The sequence below is a fragment of the Oncorhynchus masou genome, chromosome 13 (genome assembly GCF_036934945.1).
Source record: "Oncorhynchus masou masou isolate Uvic2021 chromosome 13, UVic_Omas_1.1, whole genome shotgun sequence".
Taxonomy (NCBI): domain Eukaryota; kingdom Metazoa; phylum Chordata; class Actinopteri; order Salmoniformes; family Salmonidae; genus Oncorhynchus; species Oncorhynchus masou.
The window spans coordinates 76,065,747-76,090,499 of NC_088224.1; the positions used below are offsets into that span (position 1 = coordinate 76,065,747).

At 40.1% G+C, this 24,753-nt stretch overlaps 2 protein-coding genes across 3 annotated transcripts in view; one reads left to right on the top strand and one right to left on the bottom strand.

Annotated features, from left to right (window-relative positions):
- LOC135551541 (retinal guanylyl cyclase 2-like) overlaps window positions 1–12,236 on the top strand; it is a 30,063-nt gene extending 17,827 nt beyond the window's left edge. The window contains exons 12-18 of the mRNA XM_064982746.1: window positions 7,794–7,957; window positions 8,162–8,354; window positions 8,501–8,675; window positions 10,162–10,260; window positions 10,654–10,748; window positions 10,846–10,931; window positions 11,918–12,236. Coding sequence (XP_064838818.1) covers window positions 7,794–7,957; window positions 8,162–8,354; window positions 8,501–8,675; window positions 10,162–10,260; window positions 10,654–10,748; window positions 10,846–10,931; window positions 11,918–12,002 — 897 coding nt within the window. The 3' untranslated portion in view covers window positions 12,003–12,236. The remainder of the gene's footprint in view (window positions 1–7,793; window positions 7,958–8,161; window positions 8,355–8,500; window positions 8,676–10,161; window positions 10,261–10,653; window positions 10,749–10,845; window positions 10,932–11,917) is intronic.
- Window positions 12,237–14,383: 2,147 nt separating this feature from the next.
- Window positions 14,384–19,270, bottom strand: LOC135553076 (serpin H1-like). 2 transcript variants are annotated; one of them, XM_064985168.1, is made up of 6 exons: window positions 19,102–19,270; window positions 18,054–18,097; window positions 16,322–16,944; window positions 16,081–16,179; window positions 15,725–15,957; window positions 14,384–15,557 (listed from the first exon to the last, which is right to left on the bottom strand). In XM_064985168.1, the coding sequence occupies exons 3-6, from the start codon at window positions 16,905–16,907 to the stop codon at window positions 15,255–15,257; spliced, it is 1,221 nt and encodes a 406-aa protein (XP_064841240.1). In that variant the 5' UTR covers window positions 16,908–16,944; window positions 18,054–18,097; window positions 19,102–19,270; the 3' UTR covers window positions 14,384–15,254. The 2 variants fall into 2 exon arrangements, with proteins under 2 accessions (XP_064841240.1, XP_064841239.1); XM_064985167.1 differs by lacking the exon at window positions 18,054–18,097 and having other exon boundaries at window positions 19,102–19,260.
- Between the last annotated feature and the right edge of the window lie 5,483 nt (window positions 19,271–24,753).

Sequence of the window (24,753 nt, forward strand, 5' to 3'; positions counted from 1 at the left end):
CCCTAGAAAGGCCAAAACCTAGGAAGAAAAAACCTAGGAAGAAACCTAGAGAGGAACCAGGCTATGAGGGGTGGCCAGTCCTCTTCTGGCTGTGCCGGGGGAGATTATAACGGAACATTGCCAATATGTTCAAATGTTCATAAATGACCTGCATGGTCAAATAATAGTAATCTCAGTGAAAAGGTCAGGGTTCCATAGCCGCAGGCAGAACAGTTGAAACTGGAGCAGCAGCACGGCCAGGTGGACTGGGGACAACAAGTAGTCATCATGCCAGGTAGTCCTGAGGCATGGTCCTAGGGCTCAGGTCCTCCGAGAGAGAGAGAGAAAGAAAGAGAATTAGAGAAAGCATACTTAAATTCACACAGGACACCGGATAAGACAGGAGAAATACTCCAGATATAACAGACTGACCCTAGCCCCCGACACACAAACTATTGCAGCATAAATACTGGAGGCTGAGACATGAGGGGTCAGGAGACACTGTGGCCCCATCCGATGATACCCCCAGACAGGGCCAAACAGGCAGGAAATAACCCTACCCACTTTGCTAAAGCACAGCCCCCACACCACTAGAGGGATATATTTAACCACCAACTTACCATCCTGAGACAAGGCCGCGTATAACCCACAAAGATCTCCGTCACGGCACAATCCAAGGGTCAGGGACAACGTTGTGGAGAAGTACAGATCAGCGTTGGGTTATAAAAAAATATCAGAAACTTTGAACATCCCACTAAGCACCATTAAATCCATTATAAAAAAAATTGAAAGAATTTGTCACCACAACAAACCTGCCAAGAGAGGGCCAACCACCAGAACTCACAGACCAGGCAAGGAGGGCATTAATCAGAGAGGCAACAAAGAGACCAAGATAACCCTGAAGGAGCTGCACAGCTCCACAGTGGAGATTGCAGTATCTGTCCATAGGACCACTTTAAGCAGTATACTCCACAGAGCTGGGCTTTATGGAAGAGTGGCCAGAAAAAAAGCTATTGCTTTTAGAAAAAAATAAGCAAACATGTTTGGTGTTTGCCAAAAATCATGTGGGAGATTCCCCAAACATATGGAAGAAGATACTCTGGTCAGATGAGACAAAAATTTAGCTTTTTGGCCATCAAGGAAAGCGCTATGTCTGGTGCAACCCCAACACCTCTCATCACCCCAAAAACACCATCCCCACAGTGAAGCATGGTGGTGGCAGCATCATGCTGTGGGGAGCATCATGCTGTGGGGATGGTTTCAGTTTCCAGAGATTTGAGACAGGGACTGGGATACTGGTCAAGTGGTTTAAGAAAAAAGTTTAAATTTGGAATGGAATGATGGATGGAGCTGGAACCCATCCAACTTGAAGGAGCTGAAAGTTTTCTGAAGAATGAGGGAAAGCTTATAGAGACATACCCTAAGAGACTTGGGGGGGGGATGAATAGTTATGCACGCTCAAGTTTTCTGTTTTTTTGTCTTATTGCTTGTGTGTTTCACAATAAAAACATTTTGCATTTTCAAAGTGGTAGGTATGTTGTGTAAATCAAATGATACAAACCCCCAACAAATCTATTTTAATTCCAGGTTGTAAGGTAACGAAGTAGGAAAAATGCCAAGGGGGTGAATACTTTCGCAAGCCACTGTATATAAAGTTCCATTCCATTTAAACAATTGGAGGCCTCTTACACTTCAATGTTGTGATGCAAAGATTCTAGCTAAATGCTTGGCGCATAGAATTAAAAAGGTATTGTCAGATATAATTTTTTACATGGACGGTACATTGGCGATAATATTGGACAAGTACTGGAAACAATAGAATATTATGAAATATCGGGGATACCAGCCCTGGTTTTCATAGCTGTTTTTAAAAGACTTTTGATAAAGTACGACTGGAGTTTATATATAAATGCCTAGAATATTTCAATTTTGGAGAATCTCTTATATAATGGGTCAAAGGTGTGTATGGTAACCCTAGGTGTAAAATACAAAAAAATGGCTACATCTCAGAAAGTTTTAAACTGTAAAACAATATTGTCTACTATCGGCATGTTTATTTATTATTGCCATCGAAATGTTAGCTGTTAAAATTAGGTCCAACAATAATATTAAGGGATTAGAAATCCGTGGCTTAATAACAATGGTGTCATTGTACGCTGATGATTCATGTTTTCTTTTAAATCCATAATTAGAATCCCTGCACAGCCTCATAGAGGATCTGGATACTTTTGCTAACCTCTGGATTAAAACCAAATTATGATTAGTGTACTATATTACGTATTGGATCACAATAAAATGAAACTTTTACATTACCGTGTAGTTTACCAATACAATGGTCTGACGGGGATGTGGACATACTCGGTATACAAATCCCAAAAGAAAGAAATGTCTCACTCCAATACATTTTTAGAGAAAGTTATCAAAAATAGATAAGATCTTGTTACCATGGAAAGGAAAATATCTGTCTATTTGTGGAAAAATCACTACTATGAACTCTTTTGTCATATCACAGTTGTCCTATTTGCTTATGGGTTTGCCTACAAAGGTTTCCTACTTTTTAAATTATATGAACAAAACTTTTTCAATTTTGGAATGGCAAACCAAACTAAATTAAAAGGGCTTATTTATATAACAAATGTGAATTCGGGGGACAGAAATGATTAAATATTAAAGCATTAGACCTCTCACTAAAAGCATCAGTCATACAAAAGTTATACTTAAATCCGAAATGGTTCACTAGTATATTAGTAAGAACGTCTCACCCCATGATCAAGAATGGCCTTTTCCCCTTTTCAGATTACAACCACTCACTTTCGGGTTATTTGAAAATGAAATAATCTCCAAAATATTGTTCTTTTTTAAACAAGCCTTAGAAAGTTGGCTGCAATTTCAGTTTAATCCACCTGAAAAGACAGAACAAATAATACAACAAATATTGTGGTTAATCTCAAATATACTAATTGATTTAAAAAAAACATATTTTTCCGATAACATTTCAAAAAAAGTGTAATTTTTGTCAATTATATCACAAATAGGACTGGTGGAGTTATGTCACACATGCAGCTAACACTGCTCCACCCAAAATTACAACCAACTAATTGCAGCATTACTACAAAAATGGAAGTGGCAAGTAGAAGTGGGAAAAAGTAAGGAACTTGTCTGTCGGCCCTGCATTAAAGACCTTAAATGGTTAAAGAAAATTGTGATAAATAAAAACATATACCAATTTAATTTAAGGACCAAAAAATGGACAGCTGTGCCATATCAATTGAAGAATAGTTGAGAAGATATTGCTGATGTACGATTCCATGGCACATGGTTTATGAATTGACACGTAAAACAAAACTTTTAATTTATCTATTTAAATTCATAGAGAAATGTTTTGAAACTATTAGAATGTTACATACAGTTGAGTCGGTCATTTGCATACACTTAGATTGGAGTCATTATAACTCGTTTTTCAACCACTCCACAAATTTCTTGTTAACAAACTATAGTTTTGGCCATTCGGTTAGGACATCTACTTTGTGCATGACACAAGTAATTTTTCCAACAATTGTTTACAGACAGATTATTTCACTTATAATTCACTGTATCACAATTCCAGTGGGTCAGACGTTTACATACACTAAGTTGACTGTGCCTTTTAAACAGCTTGGAAAATTCCAGAAAATGATGTCATGGCTTTAGAAGCTTCTGATAGGCTAATTGACATCATTTGGGTCAATTGGAGGTGTACCTGTGGATGTATTTCAGGGCTTACCTTCAAACTCAGTTCCTGTTTGCATGACATCATGGGAATATCAAAAGAAATCAGCCAAGACCTCAGAAAAAATTGCAGACCTCCACAAGTCTCATTCATCCTTGTGAGCAATTTCCAAATGCCTGAAGGTACCATGTTCATCTGTTCAAACAATAGTACACAAGTATAAATACCATAGGACCACGCAGCTGTCATACCGCTCAGGAAGGAGACACGTTCTGTCTCCTAGAGATGAATGTACTTTGGTGCGAAAAGTGCAAATCAATCCCAGAACAACAGCAAAGAATCTTGTGAAGATGCTGGAGGAAACAGGTACAAGAGTATCTATATCCACAGTAAAACGATACCTATATCGACATAACCTGCAAGGCCGTTCAGCAAGGAAGAAACCACTGCTTCAAATGCGCCATAAAAAAAGCCAGACTATGGTTGGGAACAAAGATCGTACCTTTTCGAGAAATGTCCTCTGGTCTGATGAAACAAAAATAGAACTGTTTGGCCATAATGACCATCGTTATGTTTGGAGGAAAAAGGGGGAGGCTTGCAAGCCAAAGAACACCATCCCAACCGTGAAGCACAGGGGTGACAGCATCATGTTGTGGGGGTGCTTTGCTGCAGGAGGGACTGGTGCAATTCACAAAATAGATGGCTTAAAGCTTGGTCCCAATTGGGTCTTCCAAATGGACAATGACCCCAAGCATACTTCCAAAGTTGTGGCAAAATGGTTTAAGGACAACAAAGTCAAGGTATTGGATTGGCCACCACAAAGCCCTGCCCCAATCCTATAGAAAATGTGTGAGCAGAACTGAAAAAGCTTGTGCGAGCAAAGAGGCCTACAAACATGACTCGGTTACACCACTTCTGTCAGGAGAAATGGGCCAAAATTCACCCAACTTATTGTGGGAAGCTTGTGGAAGGCTACCCAAAACGTTTGACCTAAGTTAAGCAATTTTAAAGCAATGCCACCAAATACTAAACTTCTGACCCACTGGGAATGTGATGAAAGAAATAAAAGCTGAAATCAATCATTCTCTCTACTATTATTCTGACATTTTACATCCTTAAAATAAAGTGGTGATCCTAACTGACCTAAGATGGCATTTTACTAGAATTAAATGTCAGGAATTGTGAAAAACTGAGTTTAAATGTATTTGGCTAAGGTGTATGTAAACCTCTGACTTCAACTGTATATGGGGGATACAATCTTCCCAGCTCTGCAGATTTTGCTACAAGGAGGCATTAGATCATTTATTTTGGTACTGTTCATATGTAGCTCATTTTTATGTCACAGGTCCAGCCAGGATTGGCTGAAGAATTGCAACATTTACCTAGAACTAACGCTGCATATAGCAATTCTGGTTGATTTGAAAAGTCATTCGATCAATAATATAATAATTATTTTTGCAAAACATGTTAGCTTCTACAGATTGTAAATTAAAGATAGGAGAATATAAATGTTCAGTACTGTTGTGAAGCATCACAGGACAGTTGAAAAATGTATGGAAAATATAAATCCAATATGGATGGTGTTAAGAGAGAGATGGGAGGGGTTGGATGTTGCTGAAGGGTGGGACTAATAACTACAAGATAACCAATGTAAAATAGGTTCAGAAATATTGTGAAATAGCACAGTTACAAATCTAAATCAAACTGAATAGACATCAGAAATAGAGGAAGGACTAAAAACAAACAAAATATAACTATTGAAAAATAGATTGTGTCTCTAAAATGTGTATAATATGTATAAACTTAAGGTAGAAGCCTAAGTGTTATTGTTTAATCGTTTACTCCAATTGGGGGAGGGGTGGTGGGGATTGTGGGAATAATAAAGGTATATAAAAAAAGTGTGTGTATATGTATGTATGTATATATGTATATATGTGTATATGTTTGAATTTTTATGTATAGATTTATATATGCAGTCGTGGCCAAAAGTTTGAGAATGACACAAATATAAATTTTCACAAAGTCTGCTGCCTCAGTGCATTTAGATATTTTTGTCAGATGTTACTATGGAATACTGAAGTATAATTACAAGCATTTCATAAGTGTCAAAGGCTTTTATTGATAATTACATGAAGTTGATGCAAAGAGTCAATATTTGCAGTGTTGATCCTTCTTTTTCAAGACCTCTGCAATCCGCCCTGACATGTTGTCAATTAACCTCTGGGCCACATCCTGACTGATGGAAGCCCATTCTTGCATAATCAATGCTTGGAGTTTGTCAGAATTTGTGGGTTTTTGTTTGTTCACCCGCCTCTTGAGGATTGACCACAAGTTCTCAATGGGATTCAAGTCTGGGGAGTTTCCTGGCCATGAACCCATGGACCCAAAATATTGATGTTTTGTTCCCCGAGCAACTTAGTTATCACCTTTGCCTTATGGCCTGCCTTTTCGTCACCAAACTGTTCCTGGATAGTTGGGAGAAGTTGCTCTCAGAGGATGTGTTGGTACCATTCTTTATTCATGGCTGTGTTCTTAGGCAAAATTGCGAGTGAGCCCACTCCCTTGGCTGAGAAGCAGTCCCACACATGAATGGTCTCAGGATGCTTTACTGTTGGCATGACATAGGACTGATGGTAGCGCTCACCTTGTCTTCTCTAGACAAGCTTTTTTCCAGATGCCCCAGACAATCGGACAGGGGATTCATCAGAGAACATTACTTTACCCCAGTCCTCAGCAGTCCAATCTCTGTACCTTTTGCAGAATATCAGTCTGTCCCTGATGTTTTTCCTGGAGAGAAGTGGCTTCTTTGCTGCCCTTCTTGACACCAGGCCATCCTCCAAACGTCTTTGCCTCACTGTGTGTGCAGATGCACTCATACCTACCTGCCTGCTGCCATTCCTGAGCAAGCTCTGTACTGGTGGTGCCCGATCCCGCAGCTGAATCAACTTTAGGAGACGGTCCTGGCGCTTGCTGGACTTTCTTGGGCGCCCTGAAGCCTTCTTCACAACAATTGAACCGCTCTCCTTGAAGTTCTTTATGATCCGATAAATGGTTGATTTAGGTGCAGTCTTACTGGCAGCAATATCCTTGCCTGTGAATCCCTTTTTGTGCAAAGCAATGATGATGGCACCTGTTTCCTTGCAGGTAACCATGGTTTACAGAGGAAGAACAATTATTCGAAGCAGCACCCTCCTTTTTGAAGCTTCCAGTCTGTTATTTAAACTCAATCAGCATGAGAGAGTGATCTCCAGCCTTGAACTGAAGATCACACCTGTGTTAACGAGAGAATCACTGACATGATGTACGCTTGTCCCTTTGTGGCAGGGCTGAAATCTCAACCCCATAGAAAATCTTTGGAGGGAGTTGAAGGTCCGTGTTGCCCAGCAACAGCCCCAAAACATCACTGCTCTAGAGGAGATCTGCATGGAGGAATGGGCCAAAATAACAGCAACAGTGGGTGAAAACCTTGTGAAGACTTACAGAAAACGTTTGACCTCTGTCATTGCCAACAAAGGGTATATAACAAAGTATTGAGAAACTTTTGTTATTGACCAAATACTTATTTTCCACCATAATTTGCAAATAAATTCATTAAAAATCCTACAATGTGATTTTCTGGATTTTTTTTCTTCTCATTTTGTCTGTCATAGTTGAAGTGCACCTATGATAAAAATTACAGGCCTCTCTCATCTTTTTAAGTGGGATAACTTGCACAATTGGTGGCTGACAAAATACTTTTTTGCCCCACTGTATGTTTGTATGTATGTATGTATGTATGTATGTATGTATGTAATGTAATGTAATGTAATGTAATGTAATGTATGTGTGCTTACCCAAATAATATCTGGGGGATTGGAAATGATGCAGACAATTAAATTAATGGAAGCAACAATCTATCCTCAATATTAAAGCTAATCCACCCCTAAAAAATAAAATAAAATAAAAATACAAATAAAATGCAATCGCTAGTATGGCTATTCAGACACGGAAAAAGTATTGGCCTATAGCTTTATGGATTTTTACAGAGAGCATAAGTCATACATAATATTACATAATGTAGTAGTGCACCAATGATGATGATGATGATGGTGGTGTTGTGTCACAGTTCAAGCTGATCAACAAGGGCAAGAAGACCAACATCATTGACTCCATGTTGCGGATGCTGGAACAGTACTCATCTAACCTGGAGGACCTGATCAGAGAGAGGACAGAGGAGCTGGAAGTGGAGAAACAGAGGACAGAGAAACTGCTGTCTGAGATGCTGCCTCCGTGAGCTTCATGTTATAACACACACACACAGACAACTAAAGAAGACAATGGGCATTTTGTTATTTCAAGATATCATTCTTGTACAATGCCAAGGGTATTAACCATTCATAACATGATACAATACCATACTTTTGATTTTTAATGATTATTTGTTGCTCTGTGTCACATTACCACAAACACAAAATGTCCCATGTCACAATACAGTTCTGTGGCAGAGGCTCTGAAGACGGGTGCAACAGTGGAGCCAGAGTACTTTGACCAGGTCACCATCTACTTCAGTGACATAGTAGGCTTCACCACCATCTCCTCCCTCAGTGATCCCATCGAGGTGGTGGACCTGCTCAATGACCTGTACACGCTGTTCGACGCTGTGCTCAGCAACCACGACGTATACAAGGTCAGTTATACTATTTTCACACTACTGAGTTGAACCGAAATGAGCTGAGCATCATAGTTGCAGGTTGGGTTGCGGTGCAAGGGAAGCATCACCGAGTGTCAATGTGGCAATGATTTACTGTATGCCTGTTTGTTTTCATTGTGTAGGTGGAGACCATTGGTGACGCCTACATGGTGGCGTCAGGTCTGCCCAAGAGGAATGGCAACAAACACGCAGCGGAGATAGCCAACATGTCCCTGAACATCCTGAGCTCTGTGGGCACCTTCCAGATGCGCCACATGCCCGGCATTCCCGTCAGGATACGAATAGGGATACACTCAGGTGAGAGAAGGCATTGGGTTGTCCCTGCCTGGCAGACATACTCTGAAGTTAGGTCACATATCTTAGCTAGTTGATCAATCTTGCTCAATGGCTGAATCCCAATGTGAGTTGTTAATAAAGAGGAAGAGTTTCTTTCCAAAATGCTATATATACATTTTCAGAAATCTTGGTAAATTAGCTTCTACAGTTTTAAAGAACTTATGAAAGCGATTTGTGTGTTTTTTCACTATCTAATCATGACATGGGGTTGTTCAATGACACATGTATTTGTTTGAAATCTATCACTTGATGTTTTCATTTCAGAGACAAATAATCATGTTTTTTTGCACCTCACTCACAAATAAATAAGTAGTATTGCCAGGTTTTAGACAGTCAAATGTACTGTAACAAATAAATACATTTTTGATAAAGAACTGTGATACATTTGTGACGTAAAGATTTATTTGGGCTGCAATCTGAGGTGCAGCTAGCTCTAATGAACGTATCCTCTGCAGCAGAGGTAACTCTGGGTCTTCCATTCCTGTGGCGGTCCACATGAGAGCCAGTTTCATCATAGCGCTTGATGGTTTTTGAAGAAACTTTAAAAGTTCTTGAAATTTCTTCCGCATTAACTGACCTTCATGTCTTAAAGTAATGATGGACTGTCGTTTCTCTTGGCTTATTTGAGCTGTATTTGACATAATATGGACTTGGTCTTTTACCAAATAGGGCTATCTTCTGTATACCACCCCTACGTTGTCACACCACGACTAATTGGCTCAAATGCATTAAGAAGGAAATACATTCCACAAATGAACTTTTAACAAGGCACACCTGTTAATTGAAATGCATTCCAGGTGACTACCTCATCTAGCTGGGGTTGAGAGAATGCCAAGTGAGTGAGCAAAGCTGTCATCAAGGCAAAGGGTGGCTACTTGGAAGAATCTACAATATAAAATATATTTTGATTTGTTTAACACCTTTTTTTGCTTACTACATGATTCTATATATGTTATTTAATTGTTTTGATGTCTTCACTATTTTTCTACAATGTAGAAAATAGTACAAATAAAAACCCTTGAATGAGTAGGTATGTCCAAACTTTTGACTGGTACTGTAGATGAGACAACCAAATATCACAGTCAAATATACAGTATGAAAACATTCCATTCTAGCTAAACAATGGATACAGCGATTTGCACAAAAAAAAAAACACACTTAAAATCTATTAATTGAAACAGTCATATTTTACACACACATGAAGGTACCCATAACCAGCAATCATTTCTGCTGAAAAAAAAAAACGTGAAAAATGTGTGGATATAACGTTTTGGAAATAAACTCTTCATATCACAATCAATCGCTTTGATTCTATTTCCTTTTCTAACTGTCTGTATGTGGGGATCCATCAGTCATAATGAGGACGGCTGAAACAGTAGCAGGCCAAGGTTTGGTTTCTCAATGTGATGTCTAAGATGTGATGCACATGTGTGTTGTGTGTGTACAGGGTCATGTGTGGCTGGGGTGGTGGGTCTGACCATGCCTCGGTACTGCCTTTTTGGAGACACAGTCAACACTGCCTCTCGTATGGAATCCACTGGGCTGCGTGAGTATCAGAGGTTATTGGTGTTGATTTACAAAACATTAAGAACACCTTTTTAATATTGAGTTGCACCCCCTTGACACAAAGCAGTGCACCTGGCCTGGCAAATATTTTGTCTTGCCCATTCACCTTCTGAATGGCACACATATACAATCCATGTCTCAATTGTCTCAGGGCTTAGAACTCCTTCTTTAACTTGTCTCCTCCCCTGCATCTACACTGATTGAAGTGGATTTAACAAGTGACATCAATAAGGGATCATAGCTTTCACCTGGATTCACCTGGTCAGTCTGTTATGGAAAGAACAGTTCTTAATGTTTTGTTCACTCAGTGTATTTCTGCTCAGGATGTCTGCATTATGGTATGGTTTGTCGTGACAGTGTTATTTCCGTTCAGCTTATAGAATTCATGTGAACATGAGCACTGTGAAGATCCTGCGCTCCCTCAACGAGGGCTACAAGATAGACGTCAGGGGCATGACAGAGCTGAAGGTATAAACACCTCACAATACATTATCCTCTGTGTTCACCTGTAGGATTTCTTTCAACTGTTTATAAATAAATCATGAATAATGATGTGTCCTTACAGGGTAAAGGCATTGAAGAGACTTACTGGCTGGTTGGGAAAGAAAACTTCACAAAGCCTTTACCGAACCCTCCAGAGATTAAACCAGGGTAAGACCTCACACTCACAACAGAGTACCTTATGTTGACACCCTGGCGAGAACCACCCGAAGTGAATCTTAACATGTCTACATTTCATTTGGTGAATATTTGTGCATTCATTATACAGCAGTTCTATGTGTTTATGTGTAGTCATTTCACACATTTTCTCATCATTCACTACATGAGCAAAATGGAGCCCCATTGAAAACTAGGATGGGATTGAGGCTGTTATGGTGGCATTACATGTTTTGCCTACTTTAGGGATGACAATCATGGACTGAACCCAGAGGATATAGCTGCGTACAAGGGGAAAAAAACAGAGAAAAAAGCTTGATTCGAGGAGGTAGCTAGCAACTTGCATGCCGTGCTCTGTTGTGTCATGGTGGAATGCTAGTTGTTGTGTGGGTTCTTCTGTTGCATGGAGTTTGTGGATTTCTCAATCTATGGGATTTTGTTGAGCCCCCTCCACTACCCCCTGCCCCCTATACTGTCTAATCATAGTCTCTTGATCTGATCTCTTCAAGTCTTGATCTGATCTCTTCTCTAATATTCTGATCTTATCACCTTCAATACCGTTAAAGCAGAGCTTGACCATCCCAGAAAAGCTCTATTCATTTTGGATAATCTCTTTCCATTGTGAGTGGTTCACCCTCATTTCCGTCCTTCCTTTCTTCTCACCTTCTCATTTGAGGCAGCACCTCTGAGACACTAGTGGCTGGTGACACCTTAATTGGGGAGTACGGGCTCATAGAAATGGCTGGAACGGAATTAATGGAATTCACTCTGTTCACTCCATTCCAGACATTATTATGAGCCGTCCTTCCCTCTCCAGCCTCTTGTTCTCTAAGACAATTAACATTCTTAGTCATGCTTCTTCTGCCATGTCCTCTCGTCTCATCTCACCAGCTGTCTTGTCTACTATAATCTGATAGGCCTACTAGATTACTGTTTTAAGTGGAAATATGTTTAAATGTTATTTGATCTTCCATTCTCAGGGACAACTGGCAAGAGATGGTGACAGATGAGATCAAGACGATATTTCGCAAGGCCAACCGGGAGGTGGACAAGCCTAAAATATGAGCAGACGAGACAGACGGAGAGAGACAAACACGGGGAGAAGAGGACACATCCAAAGAGAGAGAGGGAGGAAGAGAATGGGATGATGAAGAACTGGAGGACAGAGGGCATGGACCGGCCTGCTCACTGCAGCTTACGTGGCCTCCTTTAATAGGATTTCCTGGCTTCTGTCTGTGTAATCTGCTTGTGGCCAGCACAGCAGAAAGGGAGAGCACTAATGAAATGAAGGTTGTTGTATTACCGTCCTGCGACAGGGATAGTGCGTGTCTTCTTAATGAACCATACACTTATGTCTCTGGTCTCCCATTGGCCACTAAGTGGCTTTGTGTCAGTGGAGTGGTTTTGTCTAGATGGGATACAGTTTATGTAAAAATTGACTTTTCGTAGCAGGTTAGGAGAATTTACGCAGCAGGTTAGGATAATTAATGTAGCAGCTAAGGAGAATTAAGTTAAGGTTAGGAAAAGGGTTAGGTTTATGGTTAGCTAAAATCCAAAACATATCAACTTTGGATGTCAATTTGACATACATTGTATCCCATGGCCAGTGGAGTTGAGGCCCCAGTGCTCAACAGGATGTACTACTGTATCACTCCAGTACTGTAAAAATAATGCATAATAGGAGTTATGTCAAATTTAAAAATATATATTTTATCACTTCTAAACGTTTTGAAAGGAGCACTTCTCTCCACCTGATGAGAGTTGTGGGGTGAAATAAGTTATGGCCTAAAAGAATTGTAAGGGTGTAAGATTAGTGTTCCACAGTTGTGAGAGGAAATCGGATATATATCTACTGTATTGATAATGGACCACAAGTTTATTGGCATCTGGGTAAATAATTCCCTATATTAATCATGTTTTTTGTATGAAAAAAAGAGTGCTATTTGAGGACAATGATACAATGCAAAAACTAAGGACAGACACTGGATTTCTATGTTTTACATTAACTTTTAGAAATTCAAAACATAATTAGTATATGCATGCTGTGTCCCGTTGTTATAGATTGTCTATGTAATGTTTCTGTAAAACGTCTTTCCTTCAAGCAGGGCATTTGGAGCCACGGAGTATACTGATTCTCCAAAGAATTGTCATGTCTGATGTCTACGCCTTCATGGACAAGAGTACCATCTCTTGTTTGGTTGAAGGTATGACTTGTATAAATGAAAATGATTGAGCGTCCATTACAGGCGCTATGAGCTCATACTTTAGGGTTACCTATGCAGCTGAAAACATGAATAGATCATTACCAAAAACATGAGCAATGATATATGCAGATGGATGTTTGATGATACATATTGGTGAACTTTTATTGTCTTCTATTATTTCATCTACTTCATAGACTATGAGAACAATGAATTAAAATAATATACAGTATGCCACTTTAATTTTCAAGATGCACAGTGTTAAAAAATGTAATTTGTTACTGATTACAGTTACATGACTAAAGTAATCAATCATGTAATCTGTAATCAGTAACGTAAAGATGCATTCATTATGTTATAAGTCTTGGATATTTATGAGACACAGACTAGTGTAAATATTATATATTTCATTAAATCTGTTTTATTTACATGTATGTGACACTTATTTCAATGGCTCTTCGAGACAAGGAAAGGGAAAGTATTCTCCACATGGTTCCTCTATTCACCAGGAGATGGCGCTGAGAACCTCTTGCTCTTTCTGTCCCCTCCATTCTCTTTGTCCTTTACTCTCTACATTGTTTACGGGCATATGATGATGGAGTGCAACTTTGTTTCTAACACCCCAGATTCTACTAAATGTCTGTTTTTTATAATTATTTATGGTTGATGAACAGTTTCTGAAACAGTTTCGTGTCTAAGGTCTGTCAATTGACGATAGAGATGTGTCATAAATTTGACTTCCTTGTTGAGTAGATCTCTTTCTCCCTGTTCACCATGTTAACCTTGCACTCCAATCTCACCCAGCTAGGTTTATTAGCTCCATAATGGGGATTTCCTAACTTAGTGAGCTCTATACAAAACAAACTCTGACAGTACTAACTACTGTGTTAAAAGTGGGTAAGGTCTGTAAGATTGGGGAATCTTTTGGAATTGTGCGCCTTTCGCAGGTTTGCAACTTAGGGTCTCCGGGGAAAGAATCTCCACATCCATTCTGTAGACAGAGGAATGTTGGCCATCAGGCCGACTGGAACGAGTATCATTCTCCTCACTGAACCCAGACAGTTGAGACACGTTCTGCACAATTGCACACTCACTGCAAAATGTAGTTCATTTCAGAGGCTTGCATCCTGATTATGGCCCCTTTACTATGCAACATTAACCCTTTCTTGGTCATGATGTATCAGTATGTTTGAGGAAACTGACCAGATTCTGACTTGGATAAACTCAATGTTAAGCAGACACCAAGTTTATTGTAGGTTTCTTTTTATTGAAAAAAAAGTCAAAAAGGACACCACATTGCATTATGGCAACATTCCAAGGTTTAGTGGTAAATGCTTACAACAGTCATACAGTTTGGTTGGCAAATGGCATAGATAATTCAATCAAATCAAAGACTGCAGAGGAACAGTTTCATTGCAGCTGGGAGGCAAAAACAACTGAAAGCATGAGAAATGAACTTTGCAGGGTGGAAAGTGGAAAATAGTATGACATGAAATTAGCTTGTAGTCCACTTGTGCAACAAACTTTTTCTCTTTAAACATTAAAGATAATGCAACTAATCACACATATCACAAACCCAATAAGAGCGAGAAGCCAAACCTATACTGGTGAAAAGAATGGTGGAAAATGTCTGATTTTATGGAAGGCAAAAATCAGAGAGATCATACTTAATATAAGCATGCTGTCAGGTCGTCTGCTATTCAATGTTCAGGTACTCTAAAAGGGCACTTGTGGTGTTCAGATTTTTCCTGAAATGTATTGAAATGCAGACTGACAATGTTATTGATTATGTATTGTAAAGGCCAAACAGCATTTATTTGAACGTATAGACTCCTGTTCCCTGGGTGTGCTTAATGTGTCTGATACAATAGTAGGTCTAGATATTCAGTCCACAGATGCCCTATTGGAATGTGTTCTTGGGGTAACAGTCATACCATAATAGACTCCTGTTCCCTGGGTGTGCTTAATGTGTCTGATACAATAGTAGGTCTAGATATTCAGTCCACAGATGCCCTATTGGAATGTGTTCTTGGGGTAACAGTCAAACCATAATACACATACTATTTCCTGGCATGATTCAATCAGTAACCGTATCTCTCAAACTGTCCATTAACTATTACAACTCATCACGCATCTTGTCTCCTTTGGGTCGCACCATTCTGCCGATGAAGAGGATGGAGTTGGTCTTGTTGTCCTTCACCAGGAAGATGAAGGGATGGTCAGCATAGAACAACTTGGGGTTCCTCAGCTTCTCACTTCCGAAGATGCTGGTGTCGATGGGGTTCCCCTCGATGTCCCACTCCATTGAAGAGGCGTGGAACACGTTGGAGAGGTACAGGTCCTTCTTGCCGGAGATGTTGGACAGATCGGCCTTGGTTTTGTCCACAGCGTCGGTCAGACCAAGTTCACCAAGAGTTTTCTGGAGAGAATTGTACAATAGACAGTGAAATATGGAGAAACGTTTCATATGTAATTCAAATATGTTCTTTCAAAGTCAAGCTTGCGAGTTGAGTCATAGTTTATGAGATAAGTCTTTAATGACCCTTAAATCTATTGCAAACAATATAATTGCAATGATATAATTACCTGGAGGTTGTGGCTAACCTCCATGCTGACTTTGGGCAGAGAGATGGCCACGGCCCTCTCCTCCATCTTGCCCATCCAGGTTTCCAGCTGCTTGCGGGTCAGCAGCTTCTCCAGCCTGTCAAGGGGTTCCAGGTGATAGGGCATGATGAACACCAGGCTGGACTGCTTCTGGCCCAGTGGCATGTCCAGCACAAACAACCTGTTCTCTGTGTCATCATGAAACTTATAGAGACCTGTGGAACACAGTCATGGGATGAGAATAGATGAGTCAAGTTCTCTTGATAATGATGTAGATAATGTCTTATATTAAGGCTTATAGTACGGTATGTCTCTATTCAAAGGTTAGTGAAACCTACCGGTGCGATGCATCATGGGAACAGAGACTGTGAATGAACGGGTCACCAGGAAGCCACGGTTGTCTACCATCGTCTCATGGAACTTCTCATCCCAGTGAGCTGGAGACAGAGGATAATGTTTTCTAAAGATATTCACATCTCACAATCTTACTGTTTAATACGCCCCAATATAAACAGTAATAACAGTAGTCAAAGTGACTAACTACTAGGCTACTGTGTGTTTTTGAATAACTCTACTTACGCTTGAAGAACATAGCGTTGGCGATCGTTGCTCCGTCAGCATTCTGCACATCCTTGGTGATCTCAGGCAGCTTGCCGTCTGTCGACTTGGACGCCCATTCGTTGATGGAGTTCACTGCGCTCCTCTTGTCCCTGAGGTTGATCTTCGAGTGGTCATAGTTGTAGTGCTTCTTGCTGCTCTTCACAAAGTTGTCGGCGAAGGTGACCGAGCTGGGGCCGTAGAGGCGGTTACTGATCTTCCATGTGACGTTCCGGGTCTTGGGGTCGCTGACCTCAGTCAGGAGCTCTGACAGGCCTGTGTGCAGGTGCTCGTCCTTCAGGGCGTCAGCGCTGAGGACAGACTTGACCTGGGAAGCGGTGGATGCCTTGCCCCCGAGGGCCACCATGCCCAGGGAGGAGGCCACCACCACAGGGGATATCAGGATGTTGTCAAGGCCCTTCTCCTTGGCCACCGTGTGGTAGAGGCTGAAGGCCAGGTTGGCGCTCTTGTCAGCCATGGTGGTGGCATGGCTGCTCAGCTTCTTCTTGTCTTCTCCGGAGGCCGCAACGGCCAGGAGGCACAGAACTACAACGTTGGTTACCCACATCCTTTCTGTCTTCTGGTTGTTGAGCAGCTATAGAAGCCTGAAAACAGACAAAAATACAATAATGTTGGAAATCCTGTGTTGGTATTTGAGGCCATTGTTTCAAAGGGTCCATTTTTGTATAGCCTGTATACGCTGAGTATGTTGAGGTTTTGCCCTCAGAAAAGACTCAATTTGTCAGGGCATGGGTTCAATAAGGCATTGAAACCATTTCACAGGGATGCTGGCCCATGTTGACCCCAATGCTTCCCGCAGTTGTCTCAAGTTGGCTGGATGTCCTGTTGAGTGTGAAAAACCCAGTAGTGTTGCAGTTCTTGACACAAACCGGTGTGCTTGGCACCTACCATACCCATTTCAAAGGCACTTAAAGCGTGTCTTGCCCATTCACCCTGTGAATGGCACAAACACAATCCATGTCTAAATTGTCTAAAGGCTTAAAATTCCTTCTTTAGCCTGTCTCCTCTTCATAACAAGTGACATCAATAAGGGATCATAGCTTTCACCTGGATTCACCTGTTCAACCTATGTCATGGAAAGAGCAAGTGTTCTTAATGTTTTGTTTACTGAGTGTAATGTGTTATTACAGTGTGGTTTTAGAATGAGGTCCCACATATTCAGCAATTAAATGACATTAACCACCACGTTGGCTGCATAAATGAATGGGTTCCAATTTTAGGCAGCCATGTTTCTAGCCACGTCAGCAGCTGTAGAAATCTTGAGCTATAGCAGCAGCCAGGAGTGCTGGGCTCTGACTGAGGGTGTAATTTGATACCTCTCTGTGCTCTTGTTAATTGTAGAACAAAAAAGCACACAATTTCTAAAATAAATTGTGATATTCAGAATTAGAGATATTATTACTGCACAATTTTGTCAATAGATCATGTCAACATAGAACCTATGGAGGTACTTTTTAGCTGTTACTAACAGTAGCCCTCTTTTCTTTGCCCGACTTGTTCAAACAAAAGGAATAAATATGTAGCCCTCAGGATACATGTGGAGGACTGGCTTCTGATCAATCCTTTGATTTTCCACTACTTGTAAATTGCTTTCCTGCCTTCAAAAACATGGCAGTATATAGGCTGTTTAGCTTATTTTCACAGATTCTGAATTTTTCACTTTGTATGTCTTTACATCATTCTCTTGGGATACCTTGAAATGTTTTCATACTGATGTCAAGGTTTTCGTTTTTCATTCTGAAAGAAAAGAGGTGCATGTGGTAATCTCCATAGAGCAGGTGGTAAAGCATTAGTCAGACCCATACGGAGTTATTTTATTACTTCTAAATGTTGATATTCTTTCCATCTTCCCTTGATATAGGGCCCATTGTTGAAAACATTTTGTAGTTTATATTTTCTTGAATAATGATCCGTAGTTAGGTATATCATGCATACACACACGCAAAACTTCTCTCATTGGTCAGTGCATGTCCAAGAAAAACATCCATCCAATCAGAAATGCCACAGTGGAACAGCATCAGTTCCACAGAGAACCAAGTTCGGATTTTTTACAACATCCCACCACTCCCAAAATCATCTATGCAATGTTAGTCACTAGCAGTTCTGCTTGTTTGTGTGTGCAATTACCCTCAAAAGGGCACAGTGATGCTGAAACGTTGGTGTTTTACCCAATAAATTACTGGCACACATACGTATATATACATACATGGCAGTTATAACTGTACTTTGAGATAATATCGTTGCTTGATGATGCATGTTGATGTTTGGTTTACAATTATTCGATAAATTAAGAGAACCAAAAATCATTGCATTAACTTGATTAACTATAACTTGATTAACTATATATAGTTAATCAAGTTAATGCAATGATTTGTAGTTCCCTCTTAATGTATTGAATAATTAAAAAAACAATCATCAACATGCATCATCAAACAACGATATTATCTTAAAGTACACTTATAACTGCCATATCTAATATCCTTTACAGATACATTGCATGAACATCAATGCGGCATCCTATCAGCTACTCCAGTTCTCACCAGACAGTTGAGATAATAGGAAATATGTCATTTTACTAAACGTAAAGACTGAATCAGAATACATTCCACAGTTATGTTAAAAAGAGTTCCGTTTCAGAACCTTACTGCATGCACTGTACTTTGACTTTAAACATGAAAAACAGCTTTCCCAACAAACCATGGTCAAAAGAAAGCCTTCTCCCAGACTCTCCCAATCCTTACCTGGCAGAGCTTGGCACAATCTCTCTCAGCCCTCACTCTCTGGGTTCGCTTGTCTGTTGACTGATCCTACAGTTTTTTCTCTGGCCTTTATAGACCATGGAAAAGAAACTTCTGGAAGTTGGGAATGGGCTATGCAAATGTAAAACCTATGTGTCTCCTCTGGAGCAGAGACTCCAGACCTCCCCCTGGATCCATTTGATGCAGTGCTCTGCATGGTCCTAATGCTGTAGGCTGACTCAATCACACACACAGCTTTCATCATATTCACTTTCACACATTTTCTAACTTTCACCAGCACAATAGATATGGGTATGGATGTGGTCATTTTGTTTTTATACAGAAAAGTGCAAGAAAAGTACAGAACAATAGTGTGGATATGTGCATGTCAGTGATGATATCCCTTTAGCTTCCTCTTGTAGTTGTGAATGGGCACACCGGGCACAATGCTCATATGCATGCGTATACGTGTATTGTATTTTCAATAACCCTGTTCAAAAGCAATGACTATGGAAGGGAATACACATGGCATTTATAACAGTAGTTGTAACCGTAGTTACTATAAGTTTGTAAAAGTAGTTACAGTTTCAGCCTCTCCATCACACACCCCTCCCCCATACTGCCACGTCTTCCTCAGCTGATTGCAGGCTTGTTTAGGATGGGGGTTGTGGAGCAGGAACTATAGCAGCAGTGCTGTAGAAATCAAGCTCTGTCCTAAACACGTCCTCACCAGTCCACATACAAGCAACTGAAATGGCTTTTTACACCATTTAAACGAAAAGTCATCTTTTATTGTAATACAATGTGAAATTCTGCCGGTACCATGAATAACTTCTCTGAAATAGATATAGTGAAATGTAATTCTGATGCCATCAGTTCACTGTGCATGTAGCTAGTTTTTCTCCAGAAACGCACATTTTTTGCAACCCTATTTTAAATTGCCCTCACATGCCAGCTGATGAGAGCCTTGCCTTTTGGTGATCGGGGAAGGTTCCCCGTGGCTTCTACAAACGTAACCTCGTTCCCACACCCATGCCACTGTTCCATGTCCCCACACCTTCCCCCAGGCTCCGTTTTTGAATTCTGTAGGAGTCAAATACTCTGAAATTCCTCAGCACCTGCATGAGGCAGGCCAGGCCTAGTTCAAACTAGCCTGGTCCAATCCCCAATGGATCTTATCTAATGCAAAGATGCCCCTATCCTGTTGTTTAGCAATACATTCGTTTTGTAGTGAGAACTCTATAAAACTCACTAGGGCCTCATACATGCATAATCCATTTTAATTCAGCAAACCAACATGGACTGAAAGGTGCTCCTGTGAAATATTGTTTATTTTATTCTACTGCGCCATTTACTCTATGTTCATATTCTTATAGTTTATTTCTTGTTGTTGCATTGTAGAGAAGGAACCTGCACTTAAGCATTTAGTTGGCCAGTGTAGACCATGTGTATCCTGTACATATGACTAATACAAATTCAAACTCCTGTGAAAGGATGGAGGGACTAGTACGCCTGGTGGAGATAGGGGCATTTTAAAAACAACAACATTTATGTCGCTCTTCTGTAGCTCTTAAGCACTTAAATAGGAAATTAAAAGGCCTTTGGGGTGATACTAATTATTACTAAACCCACAAAGTTAAATGGTTAAGGACAAGAAACAGAAGTCTGCAGCTGCTACTGAAGAGGTTTCCTAAACATTTAATTTCCTGTTTAATCTCAATGTTCTTCAGTGTCATATTTTTTTCCCACGCACAACCCAGCTGAACTGTAATTTTGCTCTCATGCTTGTTTGACGTTAGATACTGTCACGCCCTGGTCATAGAGAGGCTTTTATTCTCTATTGTGGTTAGGCCAGGGTGTGACTAGGGTGGGCATCCTATGTTCCTTTTTCTATGTTTTTGTATTTCTTTGTTTTTGGCCGGGTATAGTTCTCAATCAGGGACAGCTGTCTATCGTTGTCTCTGATTGAGAACCATACTTAGGTAGCTCTTGCCCACATGGGTTTTGTGGGTAGTTGCTTTCTGTTTTGTACCTGACGGAGCTGTTTCGGTTGTTCTTTTTGTTAGTTTGTATTTAGTATTTAGTGTTCAGTTCTATTTAATAAATGACGAATACGTACCATGCTGCGCCTTGGTCCTCACCTTCTTCCACCAACGGCCGTTACCGATACACTAACAGTGTTTTTGGTGCTTGAGATGTTCAACATGATTGGATATGTGAAACAGTATCGCTGTGCAGGATTCTGTACCTTCATTCAGCGACATGAGAGACACCAGGGATCTATTCAGTTAAAGGAAACTTGGGGGGTGCTGCCAAGACTAATGTATGATGTAAGACCTCAGTGATGTTGCCACGGTCCCGAATGATGTACATTTCTGTGGCATTACCTTTAGATCTGCGTCTTGAAGATAGGTAGAGAGCAGCATGTTTAAAGAATATCACAATCATGCAATTCACATATCGTGAATAGTCTACCATGAATAACATCTATGTACTGGATATCTTTCAGGAGGCATTTTGATGCCATATCAATAAATGTTTATACTGTGGTTGATAGTATGTGCAATCATTGACCAACAACAATACGTTTTAATAACAACTATTGAATTTCTGTCAAGTAAGTAACTAAACTTCCATCGCTTAGAATCAATCAAGTAAAAGAAATTCCAACATCCAGCGCTTGATCCAAACTCTTGAGCTCAACATATTACATTTGATTTGTTTTAATTATGATTTGATTCACTTTAACTCCTCTTCAGGTCTGTGACTGTGCTGATCTGGCAGAATAGGCTAATAACTGTCTGGGGGTGGGTTCAAAGACTGTATAAAATAGTCATCTAGGGAAGGGCTCGTAATACTTGGTTATTGGATTAGCATGCACTCTGGTGGTCTAAAGAGGTTCACATTTTCCATAAACGGAAACAAAGTTTCCTCCTAACAGTGCAATTGCTAAACTTGAGGGAGACTCAAGTTTTGCTAATTTTTAATTGAGGTCACATTTTGGCAGTTTAAAAGAATGGTAATATATTGTTGCGGCTTTAATATAACCCTGAGGTTAGCTCTGATTGAACTCCTATTCTCATTATCTGTCTTCTAAATATGGACTTCATATTTGATTAATTATACTCGTTAATCTGTTTCTTTTCCCATTTAGATAAGCATTCAAATTAAAGAGGGTGGCAAACTGAACATGTAAATATTCACAATGGGACTAATCCCATGCAATTCTATACATAGACACTAGATGGCAATCAAAACAAATAAATGCCTTGTCTGATCTGAAGTTTCTTGCACAGACAACACTTTTGATCCAATTGGAGAAGGTCAGAGTCAAGGAACCTTGGATCTTCTCCTCTAATACATTTTGAGAAAGAGGTCAGAAGAGAGTAAGTGAGAAATCAAGGAAGGACAATTGAAAAAGAGCCCAGTTCTCCATCACCTGAGCGATCACAAGCTGTTACGTTATAATTTTACCCTCTCTCCACACACCTTCACCTGTACAAAGACCATAGTCTGTGACTTCCCCAATACCTCCCTCACCCAGCCACCCTCCCTGCTGCTTGGCTTTTTGGAGGAGAGACATACAGAATCATCAAACCAGCTGGAGTCTCTGACTAATGCCTGCATAGGGAGAGCAGGGGGTCTGCTACTCTGCTGAAGCTCCCTCACACATGAAATGTCACAGGAAGTAGTCTGAACACCACTCTGCCTCCCGTCCCCTGTGCCGTTGCAAGCTCCCAGCCAGTAAGTGGAGCCGTGTGTGTGTGTGTGTGTGTGTTTGAAATGTAGATGGGGGATCCACTCGATATGATGCATAATTTCATGTGAGGAGATTAATTGGATTTCAATTATTTATTTTCCATTACTTCCATCCGAGGCTTGTTAATTCTCTGGCTAATTGAGAATTACAAAGTATAAATGAACCAGATGGATGCATAAAGGATCTACACTACTACAGTACTAACATGATGTTCAATCATTTTGGGTGCCATCCACTTGTAAATGTCTTGACAACAATCACTTTGCAGTTCTCATTTAAGGTTCTCCCTCTGTCAAATTGAATTGATGTCAAAATAAGCATTTGCTGTTTGCTTAGATACATATAAATAGATGTTCCTTTTCTGACCACAAATTCTTATTTACAATGACGGCCTACCCTGGCCAAGCCCGGACGACACTGGGCCAAATGTGCACCTCCCTATGGGACTCCCAATCACGGCCGGATGTGATACAGCCTGGATTCAAACCAGGGACTGTAGTGATGCGTCTAGCTGCTTTAGACCGCTGTGCCATTCGGTATAACTTTCTGTTTATCAAGTAGTTTCATATGTGTGTGTGTGTATATATATATATATATATATATATATATATATATATATATATATATATATATATATATATATATATATATATATAACTAGTTCTTTAGGTTTTTTCTGATCAGGTCACATGGTAAGGAAAAAACTTCAGGCCTTAACTATGATGGAAAATGAAACACTGCAAACATATAGAAAACATATAAGGTGAAGCATAGAGATAATTTTAGTCTGCACTTTTTAGGGCATTCTAATGTTGCTATTCTTTGTGTGGGAAATCTGGATGTGTGCAATTGCATGAATCAATTTGGACAGAGATGGCATGGTTTGAAATGAACAGCTGAGCCCCAACCAGAACAGAAGCTGCTGTTTATCATAGCCCGGTTCTGTTAACTACAATCAGTTCCGTTTGGGTGAGTGAGAATCAATGACAAAAGGTTTTATTAACCTCATTATCCAAATAAAACAGCATAATATTGTCCTGAGAGTTGCATCATCTATTGCTTTCTAAAGGCCTACATTCATGTTTTACATAATGAATGAAGAGAGCTGACAGCTTATTAGCACTTCATATTACCACAATATGAAGAAATACTCATGGCTGTAGTGACGGCAGTAGGGTTCCTGTTTCTCTTCTGGCTGGTGCTGCCTGTCCACCAACAATCTGACACTCAACAACATGGTGTTCTTTTTGCAGGGATTTATGAAGTAAAATGATAAGGCATTATAAGAGTCTTCGTCAGTAGAGTGTTGGCTGAAGATCATTTCATTTTATGATCCTATAGTAATTTCAACTCTTTGAGAATAATCAAGTACAGTGGGGAAAAAAGTATTTAGTCATCCACCAATTGTGCAAGTTCTCCCGCTTAAAAAGATGAGAGAGGCCTGTAATTTTCATCATAGGTACACTTCAACTATGACAGACAAAATTAGAAAAAAAAATCCAGAAAATCACATTGTATGATTTTAATGAATTTGTTTGCAAATTATGGTGGAAAATAAGTATTTGGTCAATAACAAAAGTTTATCTCAATACTTTGTTATATACCCTTTGTTGGCAATGACAGAGGTCAAACGTTTTCTGTAAGTCTTCACAAGGTTTTCACACACTGTTGCTGGTATTTTGGCCCATTCCTCCATGCAGATCTCCTCTAGAGCAGTGATGTTTTGGGGTTGTTGCTAGGCAACACGGACTTTCAACTCCCTCCAAAGAGTTTCTATGGGGTTGAGATCTGGAGACTGGCTAGGCCACTCCAGGACCTTGAAATGCTTCTTATGAAGCCACTCCTTCGTTGCCCGGGCGGTGTGTTTGGGATCATTGTCATGCTGAAAGACCCAG

Coding starts and splice junctions, on each gene's coding strand:
- LOC135553076 (XM_064985168.1), bottom strand. CDS start 16,907: ATGTGGGTAACCAACGTTGTAGTTCTGTGCCTCCTGGCCGTTGCGGCC. Junction 16,180..16,321: donor CAACGCTATGTTCTTCAAGC/GTAAGTAGAGTT, acceptor CTCTGTCTCCAG/CTCACTGGGATGAGAAGTTC. Junction 15,558..15,724: donor AGGTTAGCCACAACCTCCAG/GTAATTATATCA, acceptor AATTCTCTCCAG/AAAACTCTTGGTGAACTTGG.